Source organism: Stegodyphus dumicola, chromosome 3 (genome assembly GCF_044657685.1).
Source record: "Stegodyphus dumicola isolate Sdum_Otavi_A_Nest chromosome 3, ASM4465768v1".
Lineage (NCBI taxonomy): Eukaryota > Metazoa > Arthropoda > Arachnida > Araneae > Eresidae > Stegodyphus > Stegodyphus dumicola.
Window position 1 is genome coordinate 30,839,609 of NC_140770.1, and position 20,463 is coordinate 30,860,071.

Sequence of the window (20,463 nt, forward strand, 5' to 3'; positions counted from 1 at the left end):
TTTAAATCACAGAAAGTGCGCATTCAAAGGGTTGAAAAGAAAAGCTAGAAATGCACATAAATAATTTGTTATCTTTTGAAATGTAATGTAACGACTTTTAAAGAGAGAGAATGAATAGAATCTTATCTGTAATCTGTGCAGCTACATGAAATTATTTTATGTCCTCGCTAGCATACGAGTTTGATTTAATTCGACACATTGCGTACTGCAGTTAGATTTATCTCAGTCTTTGATTATTTTTAAAAACATTCGAGTTAAAAGTAAAAAAAAAAATCGGAGCCATGTTTGTAAACGAAAATGCGTAAGGAACAAATTTATCAAACGTGTTGCGAAGGAAATAGAGAATAATATTAATAAAGCAATTTCCATCGAATGAACTAAAACTAAAATATTTCTCATCGGCAGGAGATGTTTTTGAAAGTGATTTGTGACGTAAATATTTATATTTAAGTAGTGTCACCAAATCTAAACGCGTAAGTCATATTCAGAAGCCCCGTTCCAGAGTTAGAAAATTGAAGAGAAAACAAAAATATCTTGATGGAGGGGTCAGCGTCGCTCACTAATGATGTCTTTATTGACAAACTTCAAAATGGAGTTAGAATCAGGAACAATGGATGGAAAGTGTTGCCAAGACTTCAAGACGCCAAATCCGTCAATCAACTTCTTAACAACACCTAAACAATCTCTATGCCTTCTTTCTAATAAATACGAGGGCATTTCGAAAAGTAAAGATACACCGTACGCCAGAGGAAAAGAAAAGTTTTGGTGAGCAAGTTGGCAACACAGGTGTTAACCTTGAACCGTTAGCTTTCTCCTCGCGGTCGTTCGGCATTTCAACGTTGATTCTGGTTGGAGTAGGTCCTGTTTCAAATGGCTGCGCCGATTCAGAATTCCGCCAAATGCGAAGGGCGCTCCGTCACACGTTTTCTTCATACAAAAGGTCAGCGACCGGCGGATATTCACAAAAGAAATTGTTTCTGTTTATGGGAACATTATGAATCGACAAAATGTAACGAAATGGTGTCGTCATTTCTCTGAAGGTAGGACCGATGTTTATAACGAACAAAGAACAGGTCGGCCATTTGTGATCTCTCATGCCCTTCTTCAGAGAACAGAGGAAGCAATTCGTGCAAATAGACGTCTCAAATTGAAAGAATTGCATCAGATCATACCGGAAGTGTTAGTGACAACTCTTTATGAAGTCGTGACTGTCAAGGTTACATAAATTGTGTGCGCGCTGGGTTCCAACAGGCGGCAACCTTCTATGACTGTGGGATACAAAAGCTTGTGCACCGACTTAACAAATGTTTGGATAACGGGGCTGATTATGTCGAAAAATAATAAATAGTCCAGTTAATAAGATGTAACTGACGTTTTCTAAATAAATGTTTTTTTTTTTTTTTTTTTTTTTTTAAGGAATGCGAGCCATCGTATCTTTACTTTTCGAAATTCCCTCGTATTTCTCATATACGAACTTAAGAACTTATACATAGGGCTAAGCCGCTGATATATTCGAAGAAGTAATCTCCAAAAAATTCGTATGAGTTTTATTATGTTACTATTTATCACAGAAAAAAAAAAATCTCATTTTTCATTTTTACTTACGATGTAAATCTGAATTCAATCGCTGTCATGTAATTGTTTCATTTTTAACAATTTTCTTGTTTCAAAAAAACAAATGAAATTTCCCACGATTAAAGTACCAAACCGAAAAAGTTTAAATTTTAAATTGATCAGTAAAAACAGGTTTAAAATATTATTTCATTTCTTTTCATCGCCCAAGTGCCCTCTGTCCCTATCATAATATGTTTCATTTATAAGGTATTTTTCTCCCGCCTTCCTAGCGTGGCTTCGTGGTGTTGTGGCCAGCACACTGAGACGGTATTTCAGAGGTCCGTGGTTCGATTCCCGGTGAAGGTGCTTGCTAAATTTTTCACCTCTCTTGCTTCGAAATAATCTAATGACTCTACAAATACAAATGGCGTCCGAACTAAAAGGGTGTTGAATGATGATTCTCCTCAGCCAAGATTTGGCGATTGAGTCCCCTAAAAACCCCAATCGCCTTTAAAAAGGGGAGTATATAAGGTATTTCTCCCGCCTTCCTAGCGTGGCTTCGTGGTGTAGTGGTCAGCACACTGAGGCAGTTTTTCAGAGATCCGTGGTTCGATTCCTGGCGAAGGCGACTGCTAATTTTTCATCTCTCTAGCTCCGAAATAACCTAATGACTCTACACATTTAATTAAAATATGGTTTACTCATTCATCTTTCCTGTGATTTTTATTCAGTCGTTGTTTGATTAAACTATGATTTTTTGTTAACCGTGAACATCATTCCTGATACTACTTAGATAATTGGAGATGTACTGCATCAGTAAACTCATTATTAACTTGATTTTTACACAGGAATTTATTATTGAAATGAAGGAAGAAGAAGCCTGAAAAGAAAGTAAGGAAAAACTGAAACTACTAATTTTAAAAATTAAAATAATAATTAAGAAATTACTCACTTTCCTACGATGCTTCGAGAACACATACCCCAGGAATATGAACACCGTCAGACCGGCAGCCGAGACGAGACGGTATCTGTCGTCATAGGTGTCCAGAATGAGAAATATTATCACTGCTCCCCAAAGAGTGCTCCAAACGACTCTAAAAGATACAGATTTCATAAAGCTTTTAGATCGGTAATCTTCCATCGGTACAGTGAACTTTAATCCCCATGTTTCATCATAGACTACAAACATATAACATACAAGTAGTACAGAAAATGGCCTTTGGAATGCGGAATTAACAGATTTTATGCATCCGTTTTAGCAATAAAATATCTTTCATAACCGCAGTTTCATCTCAAAAACATGACTTATTTATTCAAGTTCATACGGTTGCATGTAACGATAGCCTTCGTCTTTTGCAAACGATAATCTTTCAAATAACTTCAGCCAATTATTCTCAAAATTGGACAATTTGGAATATTAAAAACTTGTACGCTTATGTGAGATTTAATCTCTATTTCGACTTAGAAAGAATCATTTCGCAGGACTGTTGCTTTCCACTGCAGAATACAAAAAGAGAGACAAAATAGAAATAAGAAATCAGATGCGTACGCCACGACTTTTGTACGGAATATTAAATTATACGAATTTTTTTGCTGCATTTCATTTAAATTTATTTCCTCGAATTTCATTAGAGATGGATTTCGCTTTTAATTAATTGTTCTCACTTCGCGGTAAGGCAAAAATGCATAAAACCACAAAATATCTTCATTAAAAATTGCAAAATAGAGAAAAACATAAAACACTAAATACAGTTAAAACAATTTTTACAATTAAAATTAAGAGTTTCTCCGCAAAAGCAAGTCATTCGGCCAGCAGGCAACAAGGCAGATTTTTCGGTGCATAAAATTGAAAGTTTACTTTTGGTTCCACTCGGCGAAAAACATTGAAGGTTCAGAAACTGACTTAATTCATTATTCTGCTAAGTTAATGTAAACAAATATGGCTGCTATGGTAAACAAAAATTAGGCTTAGCCGCACTTAAAAACTTTTAAATTGTTGATAATTTTACAACTATCGCATGCAGATTAGCGGAAGATAAGAATAACTTAATTCAATCATCTTTAAAGCAAAAAATCCACAGTTTGCCAACATATAGGAATAAAAATTATTGAGCCGAATAACAAAGTGAGTGTATACATATAAAGATTTGGAGCGGCCGACTCCACCAAATAGGGATGTGCACAGCTTACGTTATAGCAGTCATATATACAAAATTTCATCGTTCTGAGGCTACTCGTTTTTGAGTTATGCGAGATACATACATACATATGTACGTACGTACAGACGTCACAAAAAAAATCTTTTCTGATTCCATTTTAAATAAATTTTATAATCTTATTTTAAAAAAAAAGTCTTTTATTCTGTCCTTATGTACAGATGTCACGCAAAAACGTCGTTAAATTGCATTCAGTTGCGGTAAACGTGGATATTTTGGTTGAAATATGATATCCGGAATTTTTCATGATTACAATACTTCCTTTACGTCGTACAAAGAAGTAAAAACTGTTTTCGTAACAATAACAAAGTGTCTTTTAAGATAAGAAGTAAAAATCTGTTTTCTCGTCAAACAGAGCAAAAGCAGTCAGTGATGCATAATGCTGATTATGAGTATATTGATAGTTACTGTTTAATCTATCTGATAATCGGTGAATCAAATCAATACAATTGCAAAAACCAAATCAATGCAATCATAGATATAAATAATGGATTATATTTATATGATCAATTAAAGGAAGGTACTTCATTCTAATGTACGTATGAACACAATGAATACAAACATCTCTTACATTGTGTACTCTTATATTCGTCATGAATTTAGTCTCAATGGTCATTTATGAATTTGACTTTTGTTTTAAACTCTATTTTGATCGGTTACCTATGCTATTTCATTTTAACGATTTTTCGAAGTTAAGCATGTAAGGATCTTAAGTTTTACTAACGTTTATTTTATTTTAAATCTTTACTATCACTTCTTATTTTCTACTTCCGGCCAGAATTATAAGCGTTAACGTATTTATGCAAAGTCTGTCTGGCGAGCGCCAAGTATTTAAGTTGTGGCTTTCTGCCAAGCGAGAGAGAGGAAGCAGTTAGTCGAAGCAGGCCGCTTACCTTAGAAGTTTTACTCAGTTGCTGGTTGCCTTCCAGGCCAGAGGTTTAATCCTCTTGATAATTTTAAACGTATTGTAGTGTTAACAGTTCTCTGTACTACATACGGCTTCCTGTTAATATAAGGCCAATCTTCCACGTTTATTATTTCAAAGTTAAGTTAGCGTTTAGTTATATTTTTATATTCTTACGTTTAGACCACAAGTAGTGGGTCTTTGTATTCCGAAGTACGGAAATTATTGTAAATAGAGAAAAATAAAGGGTTTTGTATACCCTTCTTGTGTATCCTGTCTACTTCCCACAGTTATTGAACATAGCTTTAGTAAGCTCTCTGTTCCGAGTCAGGTCCTTGCATGTTCCCGAAGAAAGTAAGACGGAACATTGAACCTGATAAGCAGATGGTCTGAAAATCTTTCAACAACCACGGAAACAATAACAAAAAGTGCAGCAACCGATAATTTCATTATTCGTTTTTTGGTTAAAAGAAAATTAAATGCTCAAAGGGCATTATAAAATACACAGCTATAATTAAAATTGTTGGATGCGGTAATTAGTACGAGATATTATGTAAGAGCGCCAATTAAAGGCTTAAGTAGTATATACATTAAGAGTAGTACCACATGCAGATATTCCACACAATTTTGTTGTTTTTCAGAGACTGCAACGTAGATATATTCCTTTGCATTACTACGCTACATATGAAAATGTCCAGATTACCAAAATAACCATAAAAGACTGTCGCATGATTTGTCATCCCGTCTGACAGTCGCGTTACAACAAAAGCAAAAGCCGAAATAAAAATATTTATTAACATGTCGACTTGAGTATTACATAAACCGAAATTAACCGTAACAAAACATCCTCTTGCTTCCAGGCAACATAACAACTTCTCAGCACAAATTCCAATTAAATCCAGTATCAGCAAAGCTTTTCAACTAAAGCCAGACGAGAAAGCGGTTAGTGACGTTGACTACCGCCCCGAAGAGCCTGTGTTCGAATCGTCATGGGTGTACATTTTTTGTCTGTTCCTTCAATAGAATGCAACGATTGCCCACCTGTCAGGTGCCTCCAAGTGACTACCGCTTCCGGCCTTAGTAGTGGCCAACGCCCGCCACTAAAGACAAAAAATCAGCAAAGCCTAATTTCTAATCTAAATACCGGCTCATTTCATTCGCGAAGTAATCAATTCAAATTATTCGCGAAGAATGAGAGCGGCAAATTGCAGCCAGCAAGCTAATGCAAATAGCTGAAATTCAAAGTAGAATAACAGCCAGCCTCAGCTGTCAAATGCTCGCTAACAAATTTTGAAACAAACTCTTATTTATACTTTAAGTAAATTTGCGCTCTGGTAGAAACTGATCAAAGTATACATAGCTAAAATAAAAAGATAATTGGTAAATTAAAATGAAAACAGAAACATAACCCCATTAACTAATTTTAATTTTTACCGGCGAACTAATCTAAAACTTTTGATATGTGTCCGTACTTCAAAAAGTCATGGAAAATAAACAACTGTAGATTTTCACTTTTCTACAGGCCATAACTATGGCCTTAAACTCCTTTTTTCTATCCTTTCTGCAAGATTTATGACCACCAAGTAGAACTGTATTGGGTCCATCATCTCCGCTGCCATAGTCATTTCAGTCAAAAAAAGCAGGAAAAAAAGCACTGGAAAGGCTTACAAATTTTGCTCTGGACTCATTATTTTTTATATTTGATTATTGTTTCAACTTTTTTATTTGTTTTCTTTTAGTTAGATATTTTAGTACCTTTTTATTGGTACTTTTGCTTATAAAACACGGCAATGGAAATAAAAATTGTGTTCTTGCATATGTATATTGTATTGGATTAATATACTAAACTACATCAAAGATCAGCATGATACGTGCTTGCAGGAAAAGACGTTTTCATGAAAAAAATGTTTAATGGAAACTGACCCATGTTTACGTTACCTATGAAGAAAATTACGGAAATTTCATGTAGTTATATCGTAGGGAGATGCAGTCGGCTAGCGAACAGTGCTCGGAACGAACTACTGATCATACTTTATGGTTTGACAAATTTCGTCTCCATAAATACAGTGAAATCTCTCAGTCCATATATTCCTTGAAAACCTGAGCTCTTATAACGAGGAATCAATCAAAACTGCTAACGAGAATTCTGAAAGTGACCAGCATTTCTTAAGATCCCTTCCAGAGGTTGTTCAAAGAGGAAGAGAAGAAGACCTCCGGCCCATTCCAGTAAGGGCCCTCAATCAAAACTCGGATAGACCAAATTCAGTGGCGGATTCTTACAGTCGACAAGCTAGTCGACAATCCAGTTGATCGGCCACACAATCTTCAGCGCAAAACTATTTCTTATGAAGCATAAGCATCACTAATGTCCTTGACTTCTTCAAGGGTTCACCTCAGATGACCAAATCGTTTGGAACCACGGTTGGTTGTCTTTTCAATTATTAAGAGGTATTTCGATCGGTCTATTGAGGATTGAAAGTGTAACTTCCAGCTTTATACTCATGTGTCCCTCATGGTTTCAGTAAAAACTCTCTTAATGAAATGACACGATATGCGAACTACAGTTTTAAGGCCTATGATAAATCTTATGATATACGTATTCAGTTTAACAACTCTAATAGTTAAATAAACTATTATAGCAAATATAGCATCATTGCAGTTATATTAATTAAGAAGTATAGATACTATAATTAAATATCATAATTCCTATTTATGAAAAATCATTGCTGTGTTCAAGTTAAAACAATATTATGTATTGTCATTTATAATTTTCATCTGAGTATGATATATCAACAAATATACATACTTCTGCTGTTCACACTTCTCGTACGTTAATCACATTTATTTAAAATATTTTAAAATAATGTATTTTCTCAAATACCGCTTGCTGATTATTATGTATTGAAAGTCTGGACCGGATAACTTAACAGCATAAATTTCTTCTTTACATACCGTATTTATTTGCGCATTCCACACACTTTTTCTATTAATTTTACAACCTAAAAATAGTAAGAAGAAAATTACGCGGTGTATATTATTTCTAAAGAGACATTTCCAGTAAGGGCCCTCAATTAAAACTCGATTGATATGACAGAAAAATGATAAAGACAGCAAATCATAAATATTAATATTAAAAAACATATTAAAAAGCATACATGCATACTAATATTGTTATATGATGTGTTTCAGTTATTACATATGTGTATCAATTTCAATAACATTCATTTCACATGTACAATACACTTTTTTATTCGTGTGTATATCTTGAATTGTTGCCATAAATAAGAAGTTTCTAAATCCTATGCTGAAAAAACTATTGGAAAAATATGCGAGTAAGCACAATAATTCATAATTTATGTGTGCGCAAAATAAAACTGCTTCGTTACAAAAGTTGTTCGCATATTTTTAGACGATTTTGCATTGCTATAAAAACAACCGCCTGCTTGGAAAAGAACTTTTAACTGCAACTATATTTTTGAAAGTGTTAAATTATCGTCTGCTACTTGATAATTTTGTTTTTATGCAAAATGGCACTTTTAAAAAAGCAGTGGACGGAAAACTATGTTTGTACTCTTTCCGAAGAAAATTATTCGTATTTAGTTATTAAAAATGCAGTGAAAGCCCCGGTTTTTGGGTATCTAAAGCAATAATAGATAAAGTCAAAATTTGGCTGCATGGAGAAAAACTGTTCAAATTACATATCCAAGATAAAAACGGAATATTTCGAATGTTGCAATGGTAAGAACGTATCTTAAAAGACTATATTAGACTTAAATACAGTGAAAATCGTCTAAAAGTGTGCTAACAGCATTAGTATTCTCTCGCAGAAACGTAGTGTTTTACATACCTTGGGAGCCAACTGAACAGAAAAAGTTTATTTATCAATTTAGCCAAAGGTTTGAGGTATGGCCTCAGTCGCTTCAGCATGTGAGCCTTGAACACATAACTGTATAATGCAAAGAAGTACGCAATAGCGGTAATTACAGTGAGGAATTTGATCCCATCGCAGAAGGAAGACGCCTCGTCCCACGTAGAATATATGGCAAACGCGAAGTACACATTGTACAGCAAGAATAAAGCCACCTGCAAAAGAGAATTATTTATAGAAATCTTTTGGCATAAATACATTGTTAAGTGTTATATTGAATATCATACGAATTGCAACTAGAAATAGGTAACGCAGACAGTGCACTATTAGTACATTTTACTATGTAAAATTTATCAGATCCACTGAATGTTCACCATGTATACAAAATATAATTATTACATTATCAATAGCATTCAGGTTCATAATTAAATCACGTTTTAAGGAGTTTTCTGTAATAAGAAATGATTAAGGCAGCTAAAAATAAATAAGCTTACGCTTAATAACTGTCAGATGTTCTTAGAACCGGAGTAAGCAGCTGGAATGTAGTCTCCAAGGCTAATAAGCAACAAGATACATGAAAAATAAATTCCGAGGAATGTCAAAGTCTGTTGTATTTAAGAATGACTTAATGTACATCGAATGGTTCGAAACAAGTAAAGGTACAGCATTGAAGGGAAAATGGGCATCTACTGACATCACGAAAGTTACGGCAGTATGTCATAAGAATGGCTTAATGTACATCGAATGGATCGAAAGAAGTAAAGGTACATACATAAATCTAATATATATCCTAAGTCGAAGATACCTACATAAATCTAATATATATCCTAAGTCGCGCTTTCGAGATATGGAAAACACAAATTAAATGTTGATAATTGGTCCAGTAGAACAGGAGATATAGAACTGTACTTTTTTTTTTTCGCGGTGTACATAGAATAGATTAGCCATAGAAATGAAGGGAAAGTGGGCATCTACTGATATTACAAAAGTTATAGCAGTAAGTCATAAGAATGGCTTAATGTACATCGCGAAAAAAAAGTTCTATATCTCCCGTTCTACTGGGCCGATTGATGAAATTCAAATTGCGTTCTTCACGTCTCGAAAGCGCGACTTAGGATATATATTAAATTTACACATGCATTGTTCTAACATAGGTATTTTGACACAAAATCGGACTTTTTCTGAAATAACATACCAATTGTTTTCCATTTGTCGATCCTTAAATTATGCCTAAATTTTGTAAAATATGGTGCGAAATTTATGGAGAAATTCAAAAACTTATCTTGGCGCATTTCTTTCAGTTTGCGCCCAGAATAATTCATTTGGCGAATTTCTTAATGTATGGCAACCTATTTTCCTTTTTCTTCCATTGTGCAGGAGCGGGAAAAAAGTCATATCGTTCCTACATTTTTACATTGTGCATGAGCAGAAAAAAAGTTACATTGTTCCCATTTTCAAATAGTCTTAACAAAGTGCCTAAACCACATTTGATGTTATTATCGCTTTCAATAAATATTCCAAATTTCAAAACGAGCCAAAATATAAATTCACGTATATCTTCATTCAGAAATTTTGAATAAAATACCGTAATTATTTGCAAGTATGCTTAGAAATACATCCACTTTAAGATCATGGTAAAAGTTTTATAAGTTATAATTCAAAATTTGTTTCAAAAAAATTATAAAAATTATTTAAAAATAAATCATAAAAAATGGGCGAATGTTATTTGGAATGAAGCTAAATTTGGAAATGTGAAAGGAAGAATGAAATAAATTTAATAAAAAAAGAGATATTAATAAATATATACCAAACTCAATTAAAATTGAGGAGCTAATTTTTTAAAAACTACTCGAACAATGTTTTCAAAACTTGGCAGTTTGGCGTAATGTGAGTTGTAGAATTGAAATATGGAAAAAGATTGCATGTCATTTCAGAAAAAGTCCGATTTTGTGTCAAAATACCTACATAAATCTAATATATATCTTAAGTCGCGTTTTCGAGATATGGAAAACACAAATTAAATGTTGATAATTGGTCCAGTAGAACAGGAGATATAGAACCGTACTTTTTTTTTTCGCGGTGTACATAGAATAGATCAATAAAAAGAATTAAAGTAAAGGTACACTGCTCAAAAAAAAAAAAAAAAAAAAAAAAAAAGGACAGTCCTATATCTCCCGATCTACTGGGCCGATTGACAAAATTCAAATTGCGTTCTTCATGTCTCGAAAGCGCGACTTAAGATATATATTAGATTTATATATAGCACTATTCTAACATAGGTATTTTGACATAAAATCGGACTTTTTCTGAAATAACATACCAATTTTTTTACATATTTCGATTCTACGACACAAATTACGCCTAAATATGAAATTTTGTAAAATTTGGAGCGAAATTTACGGAGAAATTCACAAATTTATGTTGGCCATTTTTTGTCAGTTTGCGCCAAGAATACTTTACTTGGCGAACTTCTTAATATATGGCAACCTAGTTTCCTTTCCCGTGAGGGGAAAAAAAGTCACCATCGTTCCTTTTTTCCAAATAATATTCTTTATATTATATTTTTAATTATAACTTATTATTTTAAATAATTTTTTCTTTTTCGAATTTCATTTTAATTGTTTAAGTTGCACTTTTTTTTTTTTTTTTCGAATAACTGTTTTAAAAATTTCTATTTACCTATTCGAGCTGCGTAAATAAAGGTGCAGCGTTTATTTATTTTTTTTTTCAAATAGTTTTCTTTATATATATTTTTCGTCATAGTTATTATTTTAGGTCATTTTTAAATTTTATACTTTTATTTTAATTGTTTGTGTTGCATTGTTTCTTCAGATAATTGTTTTAAAATTTTCTATTTATTCCTTCGAACTGAGCATTTTAAATATATTTATTAATACCAATTTTCCAGAATTTGATTTTATTTATTTGAACTGCGTTTCTTTCGGAAGAATACTTTGTAACCCAGACTACGATGCGTTTGAAAACTTCGTACTATATTAAAAGAGAAAATACAGTAAAGTACAGTTTTACACGCCTTTCAATGTTCCGTTCAGAAAAAAATATATATAAATAAGAGAGATGTATAACTGATATTTTAACTTAGGATGACCTGCATACACTGCTTTAAACAGTTTTATCATTGTGCCCATTGCTTTACACAATTTTATCCTACATTTGGTTTCTTAAAATGTTATTCATATTTTAGTCAAATATTTTATTTTTGAAATCGCAAGAATCAAATATCATAAGATTGAAAAGTTTTAAATTAAAAAAAATACGAATACTAAATTTTACGAAAAAATTTATTTTTCTTCTCTTTTTCTTCAAGCATTCTGAAAGTATATTGAAAAGTATCCAACTTTTCGAAACATTTTGGTATTTCTGACAATCATTTTAAATAAAGTTATCGCCTTCCATTTCATAAAGGCCCACAAACGGCCGAGCGGTAAAGTTGCTGAACACTAGTAGTTCACTCCGGGATTCGAACCCCGGTAAACGGGCTGGTTGCATGGGCGTTTTCGTGGATTTTCTCATGTGTACCGCGTATCACACCTGGTTTCCCTTAGAAAGTTCTTCACGAAGTATTTCGTCAGAGCCTTTATCAGTCTTTAGAGGCTAAACATTTTGAAGGTATGAGATGAAAGGAAAGACTGGTTTCATCAAAAGGTTTTGGTTTATTTTATTATGACAAAGCACGCTACGGCTATCTGCCTAAGGGGAGGGATGCCTTCCTGGAGGACTTTCTAAGGGAAACTGGCTCGCATACACGTTACACATGGGGAAAACCACGAAAACGCCCATGCAGCCAGCCCGTTCGCGGGATTCGAACCTCGTACCGAACTACCAGTGTTCAGTGACTTTACCGCTCGGCTGCTGTTTCATCAGGAAGGGAAAAAAACATCTTTAGGTGACATCCACTTACATCACTGGATAAACTCCTGAATCTTCAAATAATTCGACTGAGAAAATCATGGGATTCACCATTTATGATACGATATGATGTTCTATAACGTAATTTACACAACCATATAGTCTAAAACCAGTCGCTCTTCACTTTAATCTGCAATGATATCGTTTTGTCTTTTCTAACACAAGCTCAATTGATGGTATTTGCTGGTGTACACGTCCAAGTGTTTTCTCTTTGAACACCTAAATTCTTTGAAGTATCCTGAAAGTATATTCGAAAGCGTCCAACGTTTCGAACATCTTGGTATGTCTGACAGCCAAATTTCCCTGCAAATTTTTGCTTACTTTTCTCCCTAATTTTCTTCTTTCCTTCTACAGTTATTTTCAGTGCTCACATAAGAAAATTAAGATTTTTCGACTGCTAGACTTCCATACATTTTGCATTCTTGTCAATTTTTTAAACTATCAATTATATGAATTGCGTTTCAGCTAAAGACAGCATTTCATTTTCTAGTCATTTTAGCTATAAATAAAGTTTAAAGCGAAGTCCAAAGGATAAATATTTTAATTAAAAGATTTTTGCTAAATGACAAAGAAATAAAACAGTCCACCAGGGTTTATTCTGTACCATAGAGTGATCCGATTCTTATATCGGCTGAAACAATCTAAATCATACTAAAGATCATGTTTTTTTTATACAGTCTATAACGCGAGAGAAAAATTAGCTTCTTAAAACATTCTAAGAGGATTAATATAAAAGATTATATTTATACATATATTTTTAAAGCTGGGACTTGAACCAAACTGACAAACTTTTAAAGTTTAATTTACATGGTGGTTATAATTAAAGTTTCAATTTGAAATGGTCTTAAAAGGAAAACTACCGGACCAAATGTTATCAAACTTGGGAATCGTGTAAAGGAGGTTATGGGAATTTATTTTCGGCGGAAAAAAAAAGAGTTCAAAAACTCACCACCAGGGGGAAAATGGCGCTGTATAAAATGTTGTTAAATGAAATAAGACACGAAAACATCTGTTTAAAATGCGTTTAATATTTTCCGAAACGTGTTACAAAGCATGTTCAATGTAGCGTCCCAGCATTTTCCGAAAGCAAGTTAAATCATGTTACTGCATTCTCAACAGCAGCTCTTAGCATATCAGGTTTGGTTTTGGTTTGGTTTATTAGATTACGGCAAAGCACTCGAGGGCTATCTGCCTTAAGGGAGGGATGCCTTCGTGGAGGACTTTTTAAGGGAAACTGGCTCGTATACACGTTACACATAGCATATCAGGAGGAATGTTATCAGTGTATCACATTTTTCATTTCTGCCAAATTGTTTAGATTATCACCATAAACAGTGCTTTTGAGATAACCTCATAGACAAAAGTCACAGAGGTTGAGGTCTGGTGGGAAGAGGGGAAGTGTTGGCCTATAAGACGTTCATTCGTGAAATGTTGCCTAAGTAACTATGCGACACTCTTGAGGTGGTGCCCAGCCCTGCATAAAAATCGTAGTATCTAAAATACCACGTTACTGCAGTTCATGTATCACGAAACATTTTAATATTGGCTCTAAGTGAGCTGCAATCGCAGTAGTCCAGCTGTAGACTGCTCTTCAGAAAAAAATGGTTCAGTTATAAAACTAGCTGTCATTCAACAGTAAACGGTGTGAAATGACTGTTATGCAATCGAATGCAGTAGGAGAATGCAATGGAACTAGATAGATAACATGAGAGATTTCTTTGGCCCAAATCGATTAAAAGCGCTTTGAATCAGTATCTTCATGTTTTAGTGCCGAATTCAGGCTTAAAAAATTACAAATTAGCGATCTGTAAGAAAACGATTTCCAGATTGTACGCACTTGTGAGAGTGATTTGCGATCTCACATTTTCTAATCGCTAATTCGTGGTTTTCACGGACGAAATTCTCACTTACAGGGATAGCGCACTCGACATTCATCGAATTTAACGTCTTTAAATGGTAATTTGCCTACTTCAAAGTTTCTTAAGGCTATACAACATATTAAACCCGTTTAACAAAAGGTTAAGTTAGATTCCGACCCATATTTCGTTTAACAATATTGCATACAGCGCCATTTCCCCCCTGGTGGTGAGGTTTCGAACTTCCTTTTTTTCGCGGAAAATAAATTCCCATGACCTCCTTTACACGATTTCCAAGTTTGATAACATTTGATCCAGTAGTTTTCCTTTTATGACCGTTTCAATGTTCAATGTGGAACTTTAATTATAACCACTCTGTATATTATTAAATTTTAATTTGAAGCTATGCGTTATATGTATACCATATAATGCATAGCTTCAAATTATTTTCGCTTTTATGGAAAAATAAAAAATCGAAGCAAATATACTTAGTATAATGGACCAAAACTGAAAACATTTCCCCTCCCTCCGAAAGTAAAATATTGAAATTTCGAACTTGAATTTATTGGGTTATCGAAATATTTAATTTGACTTATCTTCTAAGTCTTAGTTCCGACAACAATTCCGTCAAAAATTTCGAATTAAGTAAGCTAAAGTAAAAGATTTAGTATATATTCACTGTATGTTAATAAAGTAATCAGAGTGTAATAAAAATAGATTATAGAATTTACGCTGATGTAACGTTTTGTCTGACTGCACAACATGTAATGGAAGAGAAGGTTTGTAGAGATCTGCTTTTGACATGCCTCTAAAAGTAGATGTCATATTAATTTTGTCTCTTCAATGTCAAAAAACTTTCCTTTGAGAGGCAACTTTAGTTTCTGGGAAAGAAAAAAATCACAAGAAGACAAATTTGAAGAACATGCAGGACGATTGAGTACACATACTTATTTTCGGAACACAAGCGGTTCTCCGACTGGTTATTGAATAATGAAAAGATGCATTGTCATGCAATGCAAAACATTTGGAATACGTTTTCTGGCTGAATAACGTAAGATTAAAAGTCACCTGCTTAATTCACATCCATTTACAAGTCAACTACTCGGGCAATTGCAGAATCGCTTCGATCCTGAGCTTGTAAGACAAACCTAATATCACTGGATTTAAACACTTCTTTAATCTTCCGAGAACGTTCCTTCTTTAGCTCATATTCCAAGAATATTAAGTGAATACAATTATTGCCAAAGAAATTGAATATTCATTTGCACTACGGCTTGGTAGTTTACTAACGAGTTAACAAAACTTAAATTCTGCTTTTTGTGTCTAAGAATACAACAATATTTTAAATATTTACAAATAAAATATTAAATTGGAGATTTAATTGGAGCCTCATCAGTTGCCTAGAATTTGAAAAAAAAAAAAAAAAAAAAAAAAAAAAAAAGATGGTTAAATACTAATTGTTTGCTGCTCAGTCTAACTCAGGCTGCATGGTTGGTTTTTGTAGTTTTTTAGGTTCTCTTTACAAAGATTCTCTATGAAAGCATCTTAATCAAATAGCTCCCATGTTCTTTCTATGTTCAAATAACCAACTAACCTAGTTTAAGCGCGATTTCCAAGTGAAGTTACTAGTAAAATCCGAATACTCATTAAAAATCATGTATCTAGCCAATCGGGAGTAACATGAAAGATACGGCGCCAATAATTGAAATGTTGTTACGGTACGCTGTTTCTTAACTTAGATGGTCATTCCTTAATTAAATAGCCTACCAATGGCTGAGCGGTAAAGACGCTGAACACTGGTAGTTCAGTCCGAGGTTCGAATCCCGCGAACGGGCTGGCCGCATGGGTGGTTTCGTGGTTTTCCCCATGTGTAACGTGTATACGAGCCAGTTTCCCTTAGAAAGTCCTCCACGAAGGCATCTCTCCCTTTAGGCAGATAGCCTTCGTGTGCTTTGCCATAACTAAATAATCCAATCCAATCTTTAATTAAATATAATTGATTTGTAAATTCTACTAGAACTGACGGTAAGAATTGAAGTGGAAATAAGTGATATGGTGTGCAATCTTGATTAATATAAAATTAAAAATATTTGCATAGAAAAATGTTTGCATTCAGACAGAAAGTTTTTTGAAATATTTGCAATTACTTTATAAGAAGGATTTATTAATAACCGTAATAATTACTTATTATATTACTGATGATTAGGATTCAGTTCTTGACAATTACATTCTAAATTAGAATTTTAAGGATATAATGAAAATACGCTACGCACAAAAATACATTTTAGGAAAAAAATGAGTTGATTTTTTATGTTTTAAAACTTCTTAATTCATTTAGTAAACATCGTATCCTCGTTGTTTATTGAATCCAGAATGTTGGTGTCGTTTATATAATTATTCTTACTTGTCCACAGAATCTGCTGACTTATCCAGCCATTAAATAGCTGCAGATCATTTCTACATAACCATTGAACTTCCATTAATTCAGTCTCTAGAGGGTTGTATGTTTATATCATAATTTGACTTAAAAAATGATTATTCTAAATATGATGATTATTGGCGCCGTATCTTTCTATAAAAATATATTGTGCTTTAAAAATATGGATAATAGTATCAGCCGCTCTTTCAGCCACTTCAAAGGCAACAGTTTGTTTAGAAATAAATTATGCAGTTAATGTCATAAAATTCAAATAAATATCAAACGAAAATTCTCAGTTTTAGACAATTCGATTTAAACGAAGTAAAGTAGCAGACGATAAAACGCCGAAGGTAAAAATTTACTCTTACAAAAACTTACTCTTATTTTTTTTTTAAAAAAGAAAATATACGAGAGAAATTTAAAAAAAAAATAGTTAAAATTTTGAATAATATCATCTATAATTTAAAAAATAGCCTTTCATATAGTATTAATAAATATTTATTACGAATCATTGAGGGAAAAAATGTCATATAATTAGTTCTCCGTAAAATTTTACTTGAAGTTTAAGGTTAAAAATAGCTGTGGCAATTCAGTGTAACAAAAATCCATAGACCACATTTGGCGTTATTATTGCTCAAGAAAAAGGTGCCAAATTTCAAAACGCGAAATTATGTAAATTCGTGTATATCTTAGAAAATTTTGAATAAAAAAGTCTAATTTTTTGCAGATATGCTTAAAAATACACCTACTTTAAGATGATGGTAAACATTTTATAGGTTATAATTCAAAATTTTTTTCGAAAAATCTATAGAAATTATTTAAAAATAGAAATTTAAAAAATAAAACGCAAAACATGGGTAAATTTTATTTGGAATGAACCAAAATTTCGAAATGTGAGAGAAAAAATCAAAAACGTTTAATAAAAAAAGAGATATTAATAAATATTTGCCAAATTCAATTAACATTGAGGAGCTAAAATTTTGAGAGCTAATATTTTAAAAACTATTCGTACGATTTTTACAAAACTTGGTATTCTGGCATAATTTGAGTCGTAGAATCGAAATACGTAAAAAAATTGGTATATTATTTCAGAAAAAGTCCGATTTTGTGTTAAAATACCTATGTTAGAATAGTGCTATGTATAAATCTAATATATATCCTAAGTCGCGCTTTCGAGACATGAAAAACGCAGTTTGAATTTTGTCAATCGGCCCAGTAGAACGGGAGATATAGCACTGTTGTGATGTAGCCGTTCCTCAATAGACACTAATGCCGGCTAGCTTTAAAAGGATTTATTAACAGAGCACACAGGAACGGTTACAAACAAAAGAAATATACATAAAAAATGAAACATATACCAAATGGAACATCAAACATTGAGAATAACATAACAGAGTAAGCTATCATCATGGCGGCTGGAGGTCGACTAACGTTTTTTCATATCGCCACGAGATGGCGTTTAAATAAAATAGTTCGGTTACAGTTCATGAGTTCATGGCGTGAATAAAATAGTTCAATTACACTTAAATAGGTCTGTTACACTGTCCCATTTTTTTTTTTTTTTTGAGCAGTGTACAATACTGAAGGGAAAAGGGCATCTATTGACATCATAAAAGTTATGCCAATGAGTTAGGGAAAAATTAAATTTCCTACAAGTAAAATTTTGGAAAGGACGAGGGTTTAATATTTTAGATCAGCAATTCTCAGTCGGTGGTACGCAAGAGAAAAATTGGTTGTACGCAAACAGACAACAAACAGACAAGTATCGTTAATTATTAAACTAAAAATTAAATACTCAACATCTTGTTTAAGTGTTTTCTCAAACACTCTTAACCCTTAGCCTGTCGAGTGATTATCTGCGAATCTCTTTAAAACTGTCGCTAGTTTTGGACCGAACTTCCCGTAAAATGTCGCGAAAATAACCCTAAACCTCTGAAAATTGTCAAGCAGTTCTTTTGTTATTTCCCATCCCTCCCAGAATTTTACTTCAATGATTCCGCTAAGTGAGATTGATTGCTATATATTGTTCAGTACCTGTGAGCTCTGAAGAGAATTGCAAAAGGCTAGACTCTCCGTGATGATCGTCTTAATGCCGCAGGGTACAGCTGCGAAACTTGAAAGTTTCCTTCCCTTAAACAATCTTATCTCTACATATCTTCTCTACATATAATAAAAGAAAGAGTCTGTCTGTGTGTGCGCGCCTTTCGTTCGCGCTGCGCGTAAGCTAATAGACCCACGGCTACGAAATTCGGTACATAGGTACATCTACACAAGAGCCAGTGCACTTCGAAGCGATTTTTTCGAAATTCGAATTCGAATTTTTTTTTTATTTCATGTTTTGTAACGAAATCGTGTCATTTTGAAACATAATGGGCTATAGGAAAGTGAGATTTTACTCTACACACTCCATTTTCACATCGTCATGAAACGTAGGCACTTAGCTATTTTACGAACTTAAAATAAATTTCGTGTTTCAATAAATCGATTAAATACGAATTTATTTAACAAAGGGAGCTTAACACTTTTTCAATGGGATTTTTTCTAAAAAAGTTTATTTTCAAATATGTACAGATTATTTTTCTTTGATTTTTGGACACGTTAAACTTTCATCCTTGCGAATGCTTTTACAAAAAGAATTTTGGAAAAATGATAATATTTTGTATTTTTAAAAGATTTTTTTAAATGAAGCTTCCGAGTACATTTCTCACATCTCACATCTTTAAAAATGTGATTTGGGCAACAATTTTCCTGTCTTATTGTTGTTGATAGATTTTTGATGAAATCGCATCATTTTGAATAGTTTCATTCTTTTAGAAATATGGGTTTGGCAACAATTTTTCATCGTATTTCTTATGTCACTGTTTTTAAGAGATTGGCATATTTCATTGTCATTTTTATATAAATATAATATATTTTTATTGATTTTTTTTTTTTTTTTTGATAAAGTTGTTCTGTGGAGTAAAATTCTGCGCGGAATTTTATGTTTTTTGAGTTGCTTTCATGTCATTTTTTTGCTTATTTCACTGTTTATAAGATATTGAAAAGTTTTACATGATTTTTGTTCTTCTACGGAAAGTTGGTTAATTTTTTAATTAGGATAATTAATATTTGTATTAAGGGATATAGCTGATTTCATTGTAATTTTTTTCCTTGAAAACATAAGATAAAATATCATTAATTATACTTTGCTTTTCAGAATTTTTTGTTTTTTAAATTCCTTTATTTTATTTATTGCTCATTTCACTGTTTTTAAGATATTGAAAAGTTTTGACTGATTTTTTTAGGAAACAAAGTTATTAACCTCCTTTATACCATTTGAGTTCTTAAGATTTTGCAAAGGGAATTTGGTTAATTTATTTATTAGGATAATTAATATTTGTATTAAGGGACATTGCTTATTTCATTGTAATTTTGTTATACGTAATAACTTTTTTATGAAGTTGTTCTGCAGAGTAAAATCCTACGCAGTTTTTAAATTTAACGTTTGGAGTTCCCTTCAGCCATTTTTCCGGTACATTTAAATGCCAGACGAAGGCTCGCAGCGAAGCTGATAGTTTTCAAATAAATTGGTTCTAAATTTAACCGGTTAAATTTTAAATTATTACGCATTTTTAACCTAAGTAACCTAAATCTGTATGTCACTGATTATCACCGGAATTTCAATGCAGACTGATTAAACTGCTATCACTAAAATTATATTCTGACAAATATCTGGT

At 32.7% G+C, this 20,463-nt stretch overlaps 1 protein-coding gene across 4 annotated transcripts in view; it reads right to left on the reverse strand.

Annotated features, from left to right (window-relative positions):
- The window catches only part of LOC118203352 (uncharacterized), a 168,783-nt gene that overhangs the window by 33,156 nt on the left and 115,164 nt on the right, over positions 1-20,463 (reverse strand). For all 4 annotated transcript variants that reach the window (XM_085812697.1, XM_085812699.1, XM_085812700.1 and 1 more), the window contains exons 4-5: positions 8,522-8,757; positions 2,507-2,648 (exon numbers count right to left, since the gene is read on the reverse strand). In XM_085812697.1, the coding sequence (XP_085668823.1) occupies positions 2,507-2,648; positions 8,522-8,757 (378 nt within the window). The remainder of the gene's footprint in view (positions 1-2,506; positions 2,649-8,521; positions 8,758-20,463) is intronic.